The sequence below is a fragment of the Hypomesus nipponensis genome, chromosome 8, assembly GCF_054491055.1.
Source record: "Hypomesus nipponensis isolate SF chromosome 8, ASM5449105v1, whole genome shotgun sequence".
Lineage (NCBI taxonomy): Eukaryota > Metazoa > Chordata > Actinopteri > Osmeriformes > Osmeridae > Hypomesus > Hypomesus nipponensis.
This window is the reverse complement of record NC_140368.1, coordinates 3315698-3333202: the sequence shown is the minus strand read 5'-3', so window position 1 is coordinate 3333202 and position 17505 is coordinate 3315698. Positions and strand designations below refer to the sequence as shown.

The window sequence follows — 17505 nt, the reverse complement described above, 5'->3', positions numbered from 1 at the left end:
TTAATTGCAACTCGTTTATCCGTCCTCGACAGACAGAGGCATTTCTCTCCCTTTCTCTCCCTTTCTCTCCCTCTCTCTCCCTCTCTCTCTCTCTCTCTCTCTCTCTCTCTCTTTATAATTCTCTTTACACGGGGACACACTTGGCAACCTGGGATTAATTGCTCTGACAAAGGTACGGTTTGCACAACAAGTACCCATCTTTACAGTGTAATTGCATCTTGAGGAGCTAAAGCGCCGGTGGATAACAAGAGAGGATTGTGAGACACGAGACCACCGATCACAGGACAAGGAACCGTTGACAAGCAGCCAGCAGCAAATGATACATCGGCTCCCCCTGGTGGACAACGTGGGAACTGACACAAACAAAGGCTTCTCCAGAAAGACTGGCTTCATTAGATGATAAGGGACCTTATGCTTGTGAAGATCCTGAATAGGAAATGTGTGACTATGTAGCGATAATCTCAAAGCACGGGAATAATGATGAGTGAGACTGTAATGATGGAATCTTTTAGCTAGGCCTAAGCCCTGTTAATGTAAATTACTAACTAAGAAGATTGCCTTGCAAGTACAAAGATGATGGTAAGTTGGGTGTGGGCACCAGTATAAAGTAGCTTCCCAGTCACCAAAAGAACATGCATCTTTACAGGGCATCATCAACCAAGTCCTTAACTAAAATTGTTAATGACTCACCGTTCCAGAAACTCAAATGTTCTAATGAGTTTGTGTGGATCTGAGACTTACTCTCTCACACATTCCAACAAGACATAGGGGTCTATGGGAGGACATTTGCAGGGGATACAGGAAATGCCATGCTCTGTAATTACAGTTTATATTGCTTACAGATGTCTCAGAAACACATAGATCAAGTCTGGCAGAGCAGAAGGCTACTGTTGTTGTCATGGCTGCATCTACAAAACATCCTTAAGATATTGACTGGTCATCTTTCACATCTAGTTGTGTTATCTGCAAAGTCAATCAAGAAATCAGTCTTTATTGCAGATTCTTGTCTTCCCCCATAAACATGTGACCCAAATCCCAAATTAACTTAATTAAAAGAAAACTCCAGAGACATGCTGCTAAACATAGGTAATGTTTATTTAGCTAGTGAGTTACCTAGAAGAGAAAACTTACATCCTTGGAGAAGTTCATCTTTTTTTCCCCAGAAATGTTACAGAGATCTTCAGACTGACAACCATGTTGGGCCTGAGGTACTGTACAGTACACGCCAACATCAGAGCAAATACAGTTACCAACAGTTGCCGGGGCGACAGTTACCGTGGTGCAGGTTTCTCCTCAGACAAATGCACTTCAGAATGACAGAATCACAAGAGAGAAAACAAAATGTGTGCATTCGTCGGCAATCTCACCAGCACACTGCAAAATCCTCATCTTTTGGTACAGAGAAACAGATGCAGAGGGAGGGTCAGGGGCGGGAAAAAGGAAGGTGTTGGTCTTATACGATTGGCATGATTTGTGAAGGGTTTCCTGTAATTCCTTTGCCACCTGTCAATCAGTCACAACATCTGTCTGAGAATGGCCAGACGGCTGAATATAGATTCAAGTAAAATAATTTATCATACATGTAATCTTGAAAATCTCTTCTGAAGGCGATACAATTCTGGGGGAGGTGGGGGGGCAGGGTTCTATTTTATCCAATTTTTATAAGGTATTAAAAAACAAAACAAATTACAATTTCTGGTGAAATCCTCTGGAAAAACCAACTACACTAGTTAGTCAGATAGTTAGTTAATCACAAACATAAGTCAAGATAAAGAGTTAGAGAGTTAAGGGGATTGGTAGAGGCTTGTTTAGAAGGACTGAAAGTGCTTAAAGACAGAGTTTAAAGTGGGCTATTGTCTATCGTTTTCTTGGGAGACGGAAACACAAGAAGTACCAGTAAACTGTCACGGGTGAGTCCACCGTCACGGTCAAGTGTTCCGATACATTGTCGTCTTCAGCAGAAAAAGATTGTGAGACCTTTTTTTTATTTTTCTTGTGGTTAGGCAATCATTGAAGGTCCTACGTCATTAGTGTTGCAGTTTAAGCAGAGAGTCTTCTCCAAGGTTACTGTTTATTTCTATTTCGCTCCTGAAGAAAGGAAGAGGCAGGGAGGAAAGGAGGGGGGGGGAGAGAGAGAGAGAGAGAGAGAGAGAGAGAGAGAGAGAGAGAAGAGAAGAAAACAGAATAGAATAGAACAGAAGAAGCCACAGTTATTGGATGTATTGGTGAGCGGGACAAACACAAAAACAGGATTGTTTTGACTCAAAAACAACCTTAGGGAGCGTTTTTTCATGACCTATTAAACCTATAAATTTTAATGTGATAACAAAAATTAACAGAAATTCAGACATTATTATGCTCTTAAAAGGTTCCTCACAAAGGGCAAATACAAACTTTAAGTCTGCAAACATCAACACAGACTTAGCCTAACACTTAGAAAAAAAGTCTGTAGGTGGAACATGCCTTCATTGGAACCTCTATATTAAAAGGCCAGATGTTCTATATTACATCCCAGACTAGAGGTCTTGTTGAAAGAGGTTGGTAACTGCATCATGTGCTGATATGAGTAGCTAAATATGACCCATGCTCCCCTCACCCCTATCTGTCACTCTGTGTTGATTACCATACACAGGCAGGAAAGCTAATCAATCATGGCATCGTAAATTAGACCCCTCCCTCTCCCCCATGTTCCCAAAGACACTTTCAATTACTGGAGTGAATGAGAGAGAGAGAGATAGAGAGAGAGAGACAGAGACAGAGACAGAGAGAGACAGAGAGAGAGAGAGAGAGAGAGAGAGAGACAGAGACAGAGACAGAGAGAGACAGAGAGAGAGAGAGAGAGACTCCTGAGACTAGTATGCAGCTCTAGTCAGTTCAGTCTTACAGTCTCTTACTTACAGACACACACACACACACACACACACACAAGCATACTGACACAAACACTTCAGACAACAGACAACACGCATCACAAATCTCCGCCAAGCCTTCTCACATCGCCTAGATTTACCTGTAAACGAGAAGAAGCCAAAGCAAAAAAAAAAACAAAAAAAAAATCACACCAGCTCAAACTAAGCAAGGTGAGAAAAAAATCTCCATGGGCTTAATATCAATGAATAGACAGCAGGATATTTTCTGTCCCCATTTCCCAGGTGAAATAGTGTTCCCATTGAGGAGACAGAGGTGTCTATGTCAGTTGGTGAAGGCCCATGGAGACCATGCCCCTCAGTGTAACTCTATCCCCAGCAGGGCTGCTCTGACTGGGGCTGGTGCTCAGTGAGGCTTGGGTGAAAACAAAGGCTTCCTCAGTGTCTATGGAGGACTGCTTCATCCTGAGGCAACAAACCTCCTCGGCAGCAACAACCCACGCAACAACTACTGAAGGAGGCAGGAGCCATCTTAAAGTCAGCCTGGTATGTCTCCGTTCACGCTTCACGGTACCCGCGGGCAACACAGGAACCCACAGCCAAACAGCAACGCACGATGCGAGCCGGCACGAAAAACATCCCCAACCGTTTTACACCTTTTCTCTCTGTGGCTCCTAACCCCAGCCCCGCACGTTACACCGTCCGGGCCATGACTGAACACCACCGGTTAGCTTAGCTTCCACGCGGCTGAGCTCATCAGTGGGGAAGGTGGAACGGCGGGGGGGGGGGGGGGGGGTCTTGAATCCCCGGCTCCGAGAGCTGAGACAGGCTCCACAATGGAGGACAATTAACCTTGTCAGGCTGAGGAGGACGGGAAGGAGGGCGAGGCGTCAGGCGCGCCCTTGTCATGTAGGAGGTCAGGGCTACAAAAGCAGCCCCGGCGTTGAGAACCACCACGCCGTGCTTGGAGGGCTCTCAACACAGACAGGTTGTTTTCAGAGCCCCCCCCCCCCCCCCCACAAAAAAAAAAAAAAAACATTGCCTTGAAATATTTATGAGATAGGAACATGGTGCATACCAACAAGGTCAGGGGTGCGGAGTTGATACGCATCCCGCATGTACTTCTGCTGTAAAGGCGTAGAGCGCGAGAGAAAAACAAGTTGGGGTTTTCGAAACGTAGAGAAGATTAGCATAGTGCAAGCACAGGAATGTGGACGCAGTATTAGCTAAGATAGCAGTATCGTTCCTCAATGTACTTGAAATGGTTCATCTTGAAAGGCCACTAAATGAATAACAGAACTATTAAATAACAAAACCATTATACATTGGTCAGGAAAAACCAATAGGCAAGAATGCCATCCATCTGCCTTGCTTGAAAGGAAATCACAAACATAACCCTTTTTTTAGGCCGCTCACAGCAGACCTTGAAATATAAACTTGTATTTTCCCAACTATTGAATGGAGGCTGTGCCAACAGCCAGAACCCAGTCTGTCTGTCTGGAGGGCAAGGGCTTATGTAGCTACAGGCTAATAAAGCATGAGGAGCTTGTGGGCGTGGAGAGGCCTGGTGTTCAAAGGGAGATCAGAGGCCACTTCTGGCTTTGTCTGAGAATGGGAATGCCAGGAATGCGGGCTATTTCAGGAAACCCCCATGTCTCCCGACTCCCCGGGCAAACGATGGAGCTCTATAATGTCACAAGATGGCCACCGACATGGCGCTACAGTGAGCAGCCTTCGGGAGGGAGGGAGGGAGGGGGGGGGGGGCTCAGGTCTCAGGGACGATTACTTTGCACTCTTCAGTCAACACCTGACCATCACCCACTTACTTTAATAGAAGGTATGTTAAGAGCACCAGAGAGGGCTGTGAGGGACCTGCTATTAGAGCTTGACTGTTTTAGAAGACAATACACTACAGGTGCACACCTATTCCTCCTCCTCATCCTCCTCTTCCCCCCCCCCCCCCTCGACACACACACAGACACACACAAACAAACACACTTGGTAGAAGCAGAGAGAGAAAGGGATTTGATTAAGAGTGGGTTGACGTGGTGAGCATGTGTGTTCCGAGGGCTTGGCTCACCCTCCTCAAAGCCTCCTCCTCCTCCTGGCGTTTCTCGTAATGTGCAAAGTCATCAAAGATTGAGGTGGTATGCTTGAAAGTGGCGATTATTTTAAGCACTTGCTTGGCCTTCTCCAGGGGTACCTCCTGAGTGTCCCTGGAGTTGGTCACCGGCTTGTTGTCATTGTTCTCCAGCCGGATGTGCCGCAGCTGGTTGTTGGGCACGTCCTTAACGAACGCCCACTTCACCTCAAACTTGCCCTTCCACTTGTCCTGAGACCAGACGCCTGCGTAGGCGTTGTAGTCGACCGGCGAGCGCATCTCCGCCACGCCGCAGAAGTGTCCGCTGCCGTTGACGCTGAAGAGCAGGTAGAGCGGGCCCTTGGCGCCCAGCGAGCGGTAGGCGGCGTCCAGGCGCTTGTTGCCGTGCTCCGTGCTGCACCAGATGGAGTACTTGATGGAGCGGTGGATGTCATCCTCGGAGTAGCTCTTGATGATGAACACGCGGCCGTTTTTCAAGTTCCAGTCAAAGTCTTTGGGGTTGTAGTTGTTGAGGGCGCGGAGCTTCTCCAGAACGGGGTGGACCTCCCCGGGGCAGGGAGAGGCAGTCATGGGGACCCCACCGCCCAGGCCAAAGCCCTCCACCCCCCCACCCTGGTTGTAGGCACTGCCCCGGTTCCTGGGGGCAACCCAGCGGTTGGGCAGAGGGGCAGGGTGCTGGTGCTGGGGGTGTTGGTGCTGGGGGTGTTGGTGCTGGGGATGTTGGTGCTGGGGGTGTTGGTGCTGATGGAGGGGCTGGGGGGGGCCGGGTTGGGAGGAAAGGTGCTGATGGGGGTGTTGGTGGGGATGCGGAGGTCCTGGGGGCATCGGCTGGGGGTGCTGGGGGGACTGTAGGGATTGGAGCTGAAAGGGCTGGTGTTGGTGCTGGTGCTGGGGCTGGTGTTGGTGTTGGTGAGGAAGAGGGCTCTGGAGCAGAGGCTGGGGTTGCCCCATGAGAGGCTGTTGCACCAGGGTTTGGGGGGGCATCATGGCCTGAGCTAGCTGGGGTTTGTTGAGGGAGCCCTTATCGTCCCAGGTGCCAATGTTCATATTGTGCTTGATAGGGGGAGGGGGGATGGCACAACCCCCCATTCCCATGTTGACTTTGGGTTTGACCTTGGGCTGAAGCTTGGCAGGCTTCCTAGCGATGGCGGCCCAGGAAGTAGGTTTGGGGGCTGAAGAGCTCACAGACGGAGGCATGTTATTGGCTGCCATGCTACTCATGCCCGGCGTGCCGCCTAGCGGGGAGCCCACGGTTTTGGTGACGGCTGCCCCCATGTCCGTGCCGAGCTTTAACCCCGTCATGCCCTGCTCGATGCTGCTCAGCACCGGGACCTTGCTGGGCTGGGTGTCGCTACCAAAGCCAGCCTGTCCATCAGCGATGGCCCTGCCCAGGGAGCTGGGGGCGTAACCGTAGCTGTTACTGTATACGGAGCTCTGCGTGGACTGGCCCTGGGAGACACTGGTGCCCCAGGTGGAGAAGTCTGCGTTGCCGGGGAAGAAGTTGAAACCGTGCTGACTGAGAAAGGGCGGGGTGTTTCCCAAGGCACCCGGCTGGCTGAAAACACCATCAGGGATGAAATGGTGCTCGCCATTGCTCATCTGTCCGTAAGTGGTCAGGTAGGGAATGGGGGGATCGCCCGCTGTGGACCAGGCCGCCTCCCCCAGGGAGTAGGGGAAACCGATGGATGGAGCATAGTAGCTGGGCATGTAAGGGTCGGACATTGGTGGGTAGCTGTTATTCTGTGTAAGAAGGAGACAGGACTAGGATGTCAGTAAATGGATGGCCTTTTATAACAGTATCCAATATCAGCCTTCCATCTTGCCCTCTCTACTAAACCCTCACTGTAGCAAGATGCTTTGAAAGGCAGTGTATGCTTTGGTTTTCAAAAAGAATGATTTGTGTTTCTGAAGGACACGAGTTACACCTAAGACAGGTTGTCCGTAGCAACAAGTAGAAACATAAAACATTTAAATAGTCTGTCAGTGTATTAGTAGTAGTACCATTGACTAAGTTCCTCAAATCATTGCTTGACCTTGATTTCTTATTTGTGTTTATTTTCACAATTGGGCTATTTACATATAATATGCTGTTGATTTACATATTTACATATAATCTGCTAAATGAATAAATGTAAAATGTAATATCTTCTTCACCAGAACCCCCCTCTGAGGTTTCAAACTGCAGAGCTGATAACACAAAGGTTTTTGCACACCATAACATGGTCACACAGAATGGCAGATTTGGAGGAGGAGAGAAGATTCACCTGGTTTGTCTGGCTGCTTAGGTAAGGCTCAAAGTCATCATCGTTTACGCCATCCTTCTGATGCATTGATCCGTTTTGCACTGTTTGAAGAGGGAAAGACATTTGTATTCAGAGAGAGATATGACTCTTACTGAAACCCGAAGCAACATTCCTACAGGAACTTTGCAGGGCAAAACATACTTTCACCAAGCTGCACTTTGCATCTTGTGTTGCATACCTGGGCAGAACATGACATTTGACATTTTAGCAGACACTTATTCAAAGCAACACAGAAATAGTGCATATAGAAAGTACTGCAATAGATCATGGGTCAGAAGTGCATAGTTCTACACTATTTTAGGTCAGAGTCAAGTAATAGTTTGTATACATTAGTTATTAGCAAAGAACACCCTCTTCTTAAATACCATGTGTGGTGAACATGAGAATACTACAGTGCAACACTACAATAACATCTCAATTACGGTAGCTAGTTAATTAAATGTCTGGTGAACAAATAATTATAATACCACAGAGTAACAACATCTCAATTGCTCAACTAGAGTCTCACAATAATGTCTCAATTGCAGAAGTGCCTAGAAACAACGACATGTCTTAACTGCAACATCAAATGCTCCAGGGGCAGATTTGCCAGATAGTTACAACAGGATCTCTAATACAAAGTTCGGCGTATTGCAGGTATCACAAGTGATGAACTGATGAGTGCTGCTTTCAGTGACCTTAGGCCAAGCAAAACAGAAAGTATTAAAATTGTAACAACACAAAGGATATTCATAAGCAAGTACCAGGGGGTGAGGGTACTTTGCCTACTTTTGAAAGTTTACAACATGGAAACCGCCAAACAGTGGATATTGAGTTCATAAAACGGTGTTAGTGGAACTAGCCTTTTACACAATCACAAAACATCAAGACCAACATGTTGAAGAAGCTAAAAATGAGTTCATAAATCAACAGCATCACAAACAGTGTAATTTAATGTAGCCTAAAGGGTTTTCAGCGGGGTTTGTGGTGTTCCATCTATGACTGTCATAGCTGTCATCCATTTCCGAGACAATTTAACAACTACATTCCCATGAAGCAATATTCAAATAACATACGCACCTTTATTTCCTTGTCCTTTGGGTCTCTGTTACCACAAGTAATGATGCATATAGTAGGCAAAAGAGGGGGGAAACAGATTAGTTGTTCATCTTGAATGGCATCCTATAAAATACAGTCCTACAAATGACATTATTGACCGAGTGTTGTGCACGCTCACATCCAGTAAATGTGCCGCATTAAATAGCTCACTGAAACCGGCGATAGCTGGAGTTGATTGGGGTTTGCGGCCGGTGCGTCGGGTCGGCCTAAGCTAGCCTACATAACAGCTAATTGCTATCATATACCAAATACTTTTTTCTTGTATTCTGACATGGCTAATGTGCTTGAAATACAGGCAGCAAGGAAGTATGTTGCCAAAGTTCAGATGTTTACAATTTGTATTCGAAACGACACACGATGGACAGAAAGATGCAGTTACCTGATCGACAGTGGTCGCAGACATCCTCCAGGAACCGAAACTGATTACTGTTTGTGACTGTCCACGGTTTCTCCTGCTTCTGCTCTCCGGTGTTTTTCTCTCTCGTCTCGGGTTATTCAGTCAGTCTATGCAGGCGACGTTTACCTCGGTCGTCGGATCCGTGCAACACTGTGTCTCGGGTGCTCGATTACTTTGTGGCAGTACGATATGTTTAAGGTGCCGATGTGGTTATCGTTGCAATGAATCACTCACTCTGAAACTGACTAATGCCTGATAGGAATATCCCTTACTATATTCCACAATGGCGGATGGGCTATTAGACTAGTTTCCGTTTTACTGCTCCATGACCTTCCGCCTCTGACGTACTGAGTCATGTTACTAAATTGACAGTCATGCTTCAAGTAACAGTCTAATGTTATATTTTTACAACCTGAAGCAATAATCTTATATTTATTGTGTCCAAATCGTTGATTATTACCTTTTTGTTGTATTTACAGGGTGCAAACTAAGCCTTACGTACCTTTATTACAGAGATTTAACAGAGATCGGTTAAATGAAAAATGAGGCCACAACATTATCAGAATTTATAATTAATGCGCAAGTTTCCTTCAACTTAGAATAGCACTGCGATATGCCTACACATCTGGCAAACTTACAAAATAGAGCTTTGCACTATAATTTTCATACAAACAGCCATTAAAACTATATAATTGAGGGACACAGTACACTAGGTATACATAGGTTTGAATGAAGAAAATACAGTATTTGTGTTTAGAACCTGTGGACATTCTTTAAAACTCCCTTTGCAGATAACAGGCAAAGACACGTGAAAGGTGATTCGCTGCTGCAGCTGTCAATCATACTAGTCTCGTGTCTCGCGCTATTTCCCCAGTTGGTGGCAGAGCAGTATGGCAGCCGTTGTGCTGAGGTCTTGCTGCAAAGGACTTGGGCAGACTTTAAGAAATGGAGGAGTGGCATCCTTCCCGCGAAAAACTTGGGGAGGTCAGTATAAAATTCCACTTAAAAGGGAATTTAAATCTACGATTAATGTTAGGAAATTGAACTAAAAGCTACGCTTAGGGGGTGTGGCACAAGCAGGCCCTGTCTGAATTCAGCTTGTAACTGCTAAACTGTGCGGCAACTGCGCTTGTTCGTAGATCTCGCTACATTGTAGGGTTATGAGCGAAGCCGTAAATTACTCTCATATTCTATTGGAGATTAGCAACCTGCGCCGAAAATGTTTCAACGCTGATTATTTAACATGTAAAGAGCGGTGGTGTTTGTACTGTTGAACAGTTCAGATCGCAGATAGAAAAAACGTAAGGAGTTGTTGGAATGTTGTCCACCAAACCCTAAATATATCACACTGATATTGATAAGTCCTTTATCGGAAAGGAAGGCTTTCAACTACGGCGTAACACTTATTTATACTATGGGTCAACAACAGAAGTGAACAAACACCGTTCAAGTCAAACAAGTTTATTGGCAACGGCATAGCCTAAAGGTTTTCAAAATGTCATCTGTTGGTCCACCAAAATTAATCTGTGGTATGCCTACGCCTAGCTACATTTAGCACTTATTTACATGGATTTTAATTCCCGTGGCACCATTACAACACAAAGGGTGCCATTCATTTTACATGCTGCAACTGTCTATGATTTTTCATTTGTGTTTGTGGTCCAGGAGTACGGCATAAATCCTCAGTTGTGCAGTTTGTAACACGACAAGATCTTCCTAAACTGGCCTACCGTAAGGTGAAGGGAAAAAGCCCAGGGGTAGTGTTCCTGCCTGGGTATGGCTCTAGCATGAACGGACAGAAGGCAGAAGCCCTGGAAGAGTTCTGCAAGTCTTTGGGACACTCGTACCTCAGGTAAAATACCCGAACAGAACAGTTGTTAGTTGTTGGGCAATGATATAGCTTTGCCTTATGGAGTGACTGGGTGAAGGTTTATGTCTATCACATATTTGATTAAGTACTTTCTGTTTGTGGGGCACCAGGTTTGACTACACAGGCCATGGAGCCTCAGACGGCGTTTTCACAGAAGGTACAATCGGTACCTGGAAGAAAGATGTCTTGTTTGTGTTGGATGAGCTAGCAGAAGGACCACAGGTAATGTGTGGGAGATCGCATCCACAAGCTTTTCCAAGTCAGATTAAGATATCCAAAAACTGTAAATCAGCAATTTGTATGACAATCACAACATTTGGTTTCCTGCGGGATTAATGCAGTTATTCATGTTAGCTCCACAAGATGGTGCTGTGCTATACTTATTGGTGGTGTCAGGCCAAACTGTGCTTACAGTTCATCCTGGCCCTCACTTTGGACTTTCATCTGATCTGTGATACATTATGTAAACAATTACATTTGAACACACAAAACAGAATAAAACAACAATCCATACAGGCCCAGTTAAAACTACCACTTCAAGGTGCCCAAAATGCAAACTAGGCTCTGTGTGTCAGATGGCTGAGCAGTTAGGGAACCGGGCTGATAATCAGAAGGTTGCCAGTTCGATTCATGGCCGTGAAAATTACGCTGTGTCCTTGGGCAAGGCACTTCACCCTACATGCCTTGGGGAATTGTCCCTGTACTTACTGTAAGTCGCTCTGGATAAGAGCGTCTGCTAAATGACTAAATGTAATGTCAATGTGTGTGTCCCTTCTCGCTGCCTGTGTGCAGATCCTGGTGGGCTCCAGTATGGGGGGCTGGCTCATGCTGCTGGCAGCCATCGCAAGGCCAGAGAAGACGGTCGCTCTGGTGGGCATCTCCACAGCAGCCGACCACTTTGTCACGTCCTTCAAGTCTTTATCTTTAGAGGTGAGAACTACACCGCAAAACACTCTTGTTAAGGTTCGATCGAAAAGCCTCAATGATTATCTAAAGAGGAAATAAAACGTTCTAAGAAAAATATTGGACAACAACCCAGGTAACGTCATATAATCAGAATATATTTAGAATTATTTTATAACATATCCCGATATGTTTTCCTGTGAAACCAGGCCCGTAAGGTGTTTGAAGACAAGGGCGATTGGACAGTCCCCACCAAGCACAGTGATGACGGCTTCTACACCTTCAGCATGGACATGCTGCGTGAGGCCGAGAACCACTGCGTTCTCCAGAGCCCCATCCCCATCACCTGCCCCGTCAGGCTCATCCACGGCCTGAAGGACGAGGAGGTGCCCTGGCACATCTCCATGCAGGTGGCCGAGCGCGTCCTCAGCGCCGACGTGGACGTCATCCTCCGCCGGCACGGCCAGCACCGCATGGCCGAGAAGGACGACATCAAGCTCATGGTCTACACCATCGATGACCTCATTGACAAGCTGACCACCTTGGTCTGAGTTGGGGGGGGGGGAGGGGCTTAGAAGGGAGGTTAAGGGGGAAGTGTGTGAGATGGTAATCATCCCCTTCCCTGTCCTCCCCTCCCCAAACAAACAGCCAATCAGGTATCTTTCTGCCAAATATAACCTCTTATCCCCATCTATTCCCTCCCCAACTCCAGCCCTCCTCCAGTAAAGTTCTTGTTAGTTTGTCGTCAGTAAAAAAAATAATAAAAAAAACGGTGAAAGGAGGAGCATCACAAGAACAAACTGTGAAGACGAGGATCTCGTCTGAATCCCTGGCCCGTTCTGCCATTAGGAGTTAGCTTTTTACTCGTCCAAGTTTACTCTGTACAGTGTTGTCGTGGCAGGAGCTCTAACAGGGACTGCTGGTGCTGTTCGTCTGACGGAGCGTCCTGGTCCTTTTGACCTGAGCTGTGCCTCTCCTGTGCCTTTTTTTTACCATTCATCACCTGGCCAATAAAGCCTCTGCACACCCCAGTGCAGGTCTCCTCTGTGTCTTCTCCCACTGTTTCTCCGGCTATGCCCTACACCTTGATGGTGCAACCCTGGGTGTCATACACACAGAAATAGGTATATCTTCAACCCTCTGAGACCATCTGATAGGAATGTTGTCACTGACGTGAAACCGTTGTCACCCTGCATCCAAATCAATGCAGTGACTTTAGAGAACATGGCGGCCACAAACGCAAGGAAGGAACCATTGACCTCAGGAAACGCAATTAGCTGAGGAACCCATTCCCCATGGTCCTATAGGATAGGTTGAGATTACAATAAAAAATTGTTTTGTGTAATGTAGCCGAGTCTAACTGATTTAGGGGCAGAACATCCCATTAAACCAATACTGTATCCGTACTAGGTCTTTTAACCAAGCCTAGTTGTGTGGCACCCAGTGCACCATTGATTAACGTGATTGGCCGGTGGACCCTCTGTGTTCAATGGGCCGAAACGTCGCAGGCAGCAGTAACACTCTCGGATCTGCTAAGTGCTGCTTTGACCTTTCACTCCTATAGGGAAGGTATGCAATCAGTCAACTCCCCATCCAAACATAACCCATAGGACATAATTCACATGTCCAGGCCTCAGAGTGTGAAAAAAACATGGGTGTAAATCAGCGATGTATGAAGATCAATATATCGGGTATGGATTAACATGTTTAAGGGAAAATCCTAAAATGAGTACTGGAGATGATATATTAAATATCCAGGATGTATTGAAGATCAGGAAATACATCATAAGTCTTTACAAACTGTATAATGTGACAATTTGACAGATTACCTTAACTGAGACTGGGTTGATATGTACAGTTTAATAAACAATGTAACTCAACCATATACTTCGATACATTTTACTCTGAAAATACTCTTATTTTGCCTTATTCCTCATGGTATCTTTAGTGTACAATGTTATTTCAAGTGTAGAACAGAATATCATTTGCTTGCAGTACACCAGGAACTGTACTGTGCATTCACTGCACCAGCCTCACAGAGCAGACATCCAACTCAATAAGCTCTAACATAATTAAAATGAGCAATCGCTCTCAGCATTGAAAATGAGACAGGCTGCAAAGAAGTGTAATGGTCTATGCCATGTGCAATTCGTTTTAGGCCAGGTAGCTTGGAGGGTAGAAGAATACAAAGAATATAAAAGTAGTAGTAGAAAACTTTGAAAACATTCGGTTGTATTGTGGTCAGTTGATATAAGCTTAGACAGGCTTTGCCCTAGAGTGGTGTCATGTCGCATTCTGTATCAGGCATCTCAAGGGACCACCTCCTCTAGGCACCCGCGTATAAAACGGGTGACGTGCCGCTACCGGACACTGAGCTCAGATTCGTCTCATATACTCGCACGCACGCTCACACGCGCCGTTGCCGCGCTTCATGGATGCTTCAGCACTTTAGCATCCTCTGCCCTGCCCAGTTCAGCGGAATTAACCCAACGGTACGGAACGGAAAGAAAAAGCATCTCCTTCTCACTTCAGTAAGTGTAGTGCCATTGTATAGCTTCTATTCTGTTATTGGTTTAATCGAAGCATGACGCATTCCTTTTTATTCGCACGTGTAACGTAATTGATTGTATTTTATGCTGAATTGGAAAAACTTGGTGGCTTTAAGCCAGATATGTCCCTTCAACAAAGGAGGATAGACACATTTAAATCCATAATCCTATACGCATTTTCTTTCTTTGCACTATAAAAGTTTATAGTTTGTTCAGTAGGCTTTAGCCAAGGCTATACAATTGCTATGATATTTTATTGTTATCACTTGATTAAAATGGGTATGTTTGGCTATCACGCATCTCTTTAGTATGCGTCTGTACGGGACAGATGCTCAGGACCACACCCTTTCAGCGTAGTCTCCAGGGCCACGCCTCATGTGACTGTTCTTTTAGGGACACAACAGCTGTACTGAATGGAAGAGAACGAATTGGAAAAGGACAGGAAATTGATTGTTAAATTGATTGCATTGATTAAAAATACAAGAGATCTTTTCCATTATTTATCTATAGCGAATTACAATTAGTTTTCTATTCTCCTTTCTCTAACTGATGTTGGAAGAGAGAGTCGCATAAATCCCCAAATTGCAGTGGGAGATTTTAGAAGTGGGACATTTTTTGGTAACTTGAAAATCAATTTTCTATCATTTCCTTCCAACATCATTGAGACTGTCTTGTGTTGGTCTGTCCTGCAGGGGAAGTGTGGATTGGTCAGTGACTGAGCAGGCAGACATGGCAAACAGAGGACCCAGCTACGGGCTGAGCAGGGAGGTGCAGGAGAAGATTGAGCAGAAGTACGACCAGGACCTTGAGACCAGGCTGCTGGACTGGATTGTAGCCCAGTGTGGAGGGAACATGGAGAGGCCACAGCCTGGAAAGCAGAGTTTCCAGACCTGGCTCATGGATGGAACTGTCAGTACTCCAAATGACTGTGGAATACTGTCAAATAAGAATGTATTTCTGTCTAAATTTAAAAATAAACTGTAATTTGGTTATGTCTGTTTGTCTGTCCGTCTCTTTCTCTCTCTCTCTCTGTCTTTCTCTCTCTCTGTCTTGTTATTTCAGATCCTTTGTAGGCTCATCAACAGTCTTTACCCAAGGGGTAAGGAGCCCATAAAGAAGATTCCAGAGACCCAGATGGCCTTCAAGCAGATGGAGAAAATCTCCCAGTTCCTTCAAGCAGCCGAGGCCTACGGTGTCAATACAACAGACATTTTCCAGACTGTGGACCTCTGGGAAGGTAAGGAGGGTGGGGTTATTATTTATTGAAGAGTCACTTGCTGCAGTTGTAAAACATTACTCAGCCTCCATCATCTCTGTCTATACTCCCTAACCTGCAAGCAGGTTACTAATAAAGCTAACCATCACAATAATGACAGCTTAATGTAACAACATAATTGTATTACGCACACACTTGTATGCATAGGTAGAAGTATTCTATGAAAATACTTTGAATATTTCAACAACAACAGTAACCTGTTTGCAGGAATGCTGTGTCTTTTCCAAGCTGTCTGGGTGGAGTTCATTGTTTGTGAGGTGTGTTTCTTTGGTCACAGGGAAGGACATGGCTGCTGTTCAGCGAACCCTGATGGCTCTGGGCAATGTGGCTGTCACCAAGGACGACGGGCATTACCGTGGTGACCGTGACTGGTTCCACAGGTAAGGAGAGAACTTTCAGTACTGTATGTAACCTAATTCTCTCTTGTGTTTCACTATGAATGTCTTATGTCAAAACTGTGTTTTCAATTACCCCTATTGTGACTGAACCAACGTACTCTATCATCATCATCATCTCAATGTAGACGATCAACTCACCTTGTCAGGACTGAATGCAGGGGCTTCTAACCTTAACCTTAGCTGACTTCCATGACCCTATGTTGTCACTGTGTAGGAAAGCCCAGGGGAATCGGAGGGAGTTTTCTGAGGAACAACTTCGGCAGGGCCAGAGTCTGATTGGCTTGCAGATGGGCAGCAACCGCGGGGCCTCCCAGTCTGGTATGACAGGCTACGGCATGCACCGGCAGATCATGTAGGATGAGCTCCCGCTGGATAAGAATGCCCTCTACAGCCTGTGCTCCCCACCCCCCTCTACCGCGCCAAAGCCAAACACCTCCATGCTTCTCGAAGCTTCATCGATGGATTCCACTGTTTCTTTGCTGTTTCTTCTCATACAAAACAGTTCCCCATTCTCCCTAATGTCTTCCTAAATCCCATAGACCTCGGCTGCTTAATGCTTATTCCCTAGTCTCCAGTGACCCTACCTCATGGGCCTGTTTTACATCCTGCCATATGGCTCAGCTGGTGGCGCCTGACAGAAAAAGCAACTTGAAATCAGAATATCGGTACACAAGCTAAATTTTACTTTACACATGGTCTAAACATCACAGCAGAAATGCATTAGGATGGCATGTTTTCTCATTTATTTATTTTTGTACAGAAAATGTGTTGTGTCATAGTTTATTGCTTTGGGTGAGTTCACTACGAGGTCTCACGCAATCTAGCTGTTCATGCTTTCACTTTTACTTCAAAGTGACTCAATGAAGGGCGGTGCCTCTACTCTCTGGTCCGACAACTTGTTGCAGTACCTGCTGTAACCAAATCAACATCACATTGTGCCTGGTTCACAAAACAAGATGTCATTTATTGTAAGTGACTTAAGTAACTATTTCCTGTTCCGTACAGTACCGGCCTTCAAATGAGGATACTCATGAGTTGTGTTTATTCTGTGGTATGCCCTTTAACTTGCGTTCTGTTTTTGTTCAATCTTTGTTCATGTGTGTTTTGAGTTCAGGCCACTTAATGATTGTGTAATGGCCACCCCATATGAAAGAGAGGCTCTGATTATTTGGTTACTTGTTAATACCAGGATAGTGCTTGAATAAATGTGTTTTTTAATGTTCTGTCAAGTTTACATTATTTAATATGTTTATATATAAAGGCTTATGTGTAGAGGATATTGACAAATACATTCATGAAATAAACTGTTGCAGTTATGTATTTTGTAAGTGCATCCTAGTCCTAGCTCTACTAAGAAAAGGAGAATGTTGCCTAACAAGCACAATCAACTGGGCTATTTGGAGGTGTAGCTGTAAAACACCAATTTAAAAGGTCATATTTTATAACATTGGTGTAATTGATGGGGTCAAGCTGTTAATAGCATTTAAGTATCGATGTTTTAAATGACGGCAATGAAAAAAGCATGAACAAATGACGATCCCTACTTCTAAAGGGTTCCTTGTGTTGTGTGCATGTTGACTTTATTTACTAACCGGTAGTGATTGGTGCTCTGACATTCTAGATAGAGCAAATTAAATCAAATCTCAGCCGGGACAAATATGACATCAAAGTTAATCAAATTTTCCTGTCTTTCATTTTAAATAGAATTACATAGCAAAAGTTGCACAATCATCTATGGGAATG

The 17505-nt window shown here is 45.2% G+C and overlaps 3 protein-coding genes across 8 annotated transcripts; 2 read left to right on the top strand and 1 right to left on the bottom strand.

Annotated features, from left to right (window-relative positions):
* Positions 1 to 1074: 1074 nt before the first annotated feature.
* Positions 1075 to 9066, bottom strand: ythdf3 (YTH N6-methyladenosine RNA binding protein F3). Of its 4 annotated transcripts, XM_084702823.1 has the most exons (6): positions 8749 to 9066; positions 8331 to 8355; positions 7829 to 7948; positions 7233 to 7312; positions 4948 to 6708; positions 1075 to 2088 (listed from the first exon to the last, which is right to left on the bottom strand). In XM_084702823.1, coding segments are annotated over exons 3-6 (1866 nt in total). In that variant the 5' UTR covers positions 7830 to 7948; positions 8331 to 8355; positions 8749 to 9066; the 3' UTR covers positions 1075 to 2064. The 4 variants fall into 4 exon arrangements, with proteins under 4 accessions (XP_084558949.1, XP_084558946.1, XP_084558948.1 ...); XM_084702820.1 differs by lacking the exon at positions 7829 to 7948; XM_084702822.1 differs by lacking the exons at positions 8331 to 8355; positions 8749 to 9066 and having other exon boundaries at positions 7829 to 8323.
* Positions 9067 to 9626: 560 nt separating this feature from the next.
* On the top strand, positions 9627 to 12586 carry abhd10b (abhydrolase domain containing 10, depalmitoylase b). The gene is made up of 5 exons (XM_084702410.1): positions 9627 to 9750; positions 10432 to 10618; positions 10747 to 10858; positions 11429 to 11566; positions 11749 to 12586. The coding sequence occupies exons 1-5, from the start codon at positions 9657 to 9659 to the stop codon at positions 12088 to 12090; spliced, it is 873 nt and encodes a 290-aa protein (XP_084558536.1). The 5' UTR covers positions 9627 to 9656; the 3' UTR covers positions 12091 to 12586.
* A 1213-nt stretch (positions 12587 to 13799) lies between these two features.
* On the top strand, positions 13800 to 17217 carry tagln3b (transgelin 3b). 3 transcript variants are annotated; one of them, XR_014766282.1, is made up of 6 exons: positions 13800 to 14070; positions 14781 to 14997; positions 15151 to 15325; positions 15642 to 15744; positions 15977 to 16427; positions 16616 to 17217. XR_014766282.1 is itself a non-coding variant. In XM_084702824.1 (5 exons), exons 2-5 carry the CDS (start codon positions 14818 to 14820, stop codon positions 16116 to 16118), a joined length of 600 nt encoding a protein of 199 aa, XP_084558950.1. In that variant the 5' UTR covers positions 13800 to 14070; positions 14781 to 14817; the 3' UTR covers positions 16119 to 17215. The 3 variants fall into 3 exon arrangements, 2 of the variants coding, with proteins under 2 accessions (XP_084558950.1, XP_084558951.1); XM_084702824.1 differs by having other exon boundaries at positions 15977 to 17215; XM_084702825.1 differs by lacking the exon at positions 13800 to 14070 and having other exon boundaries at positions 14320 to 14997; positions 15977 to 17215.
* Positions 17218 to 17505: the final 288 nt, after the last annotated feature.

Bases quoted from the DNA above. Each gene is read 5' to 3' on its own strand.
- ythdf3 (XM_084702819.1), bottom strand. From the start codon at position 7,539: ATGATCTATTGCAGTACTTTCTATATGCACTATTTCTGTGTTGCTTTG. The intron at 7,313-7,412 runs GTATGTTTTGCC...CTCTTCAAACAG, and splicing joins CAAAGTGCAGCTTGGTGAAA to TGCAAAACGGATCAATGCAT. The intron at 6,709-7,232 runs GTGAATCTTCTC...CTTCTTACACAG, and splicing joins TAAGCAGCCAGACAAACCAG to AATAACAGCTACCCACCAAT.
- tagln3b (XM_084702824.1), top strand. From the start codon at position 14,818: ATGGCAAACAGAGGACCCAGCTACGGGCTGAGCAGGGAGGTGCAGGAG. The intron at 14,998-15,150 runs GTCAGTACTCCA...TTGTTATTTCAG, and splicing joins CCTGGCTCATGGATGGAACT to ATCCTTTGTAGGCTCATCAA. The intron at 15,745-15,976 runs GTAAGGAGAGAA...GTCACTGTGTAG, and splicing joins GACCGTGACTGGTTCCACAG to GAAAGCCCAGGGGAATCGGA.
- abhd10b (XM_084702410.1), top strand. From the start codon at position 9,657: ATGGCAGCCGTTGTGCTGAGGTCTTGCTGCAAAGGACTTGGGCAGACT. The intron at 9,751-10,431 runs GTCAGTATAAAA...TTTGTGGTCCAG, and splicing joins CCCGCGAAAAACTTGGGGAG to GAGTACGGCATAAATCCTCA. The intron at 11,567-11,748 runs GTGAGAACTACA...CTGTGAAACCAG, and splicing joins TCAAGTCTTTATCTTTAGAG to GCCCGTAAGGTGTTTGAAGA.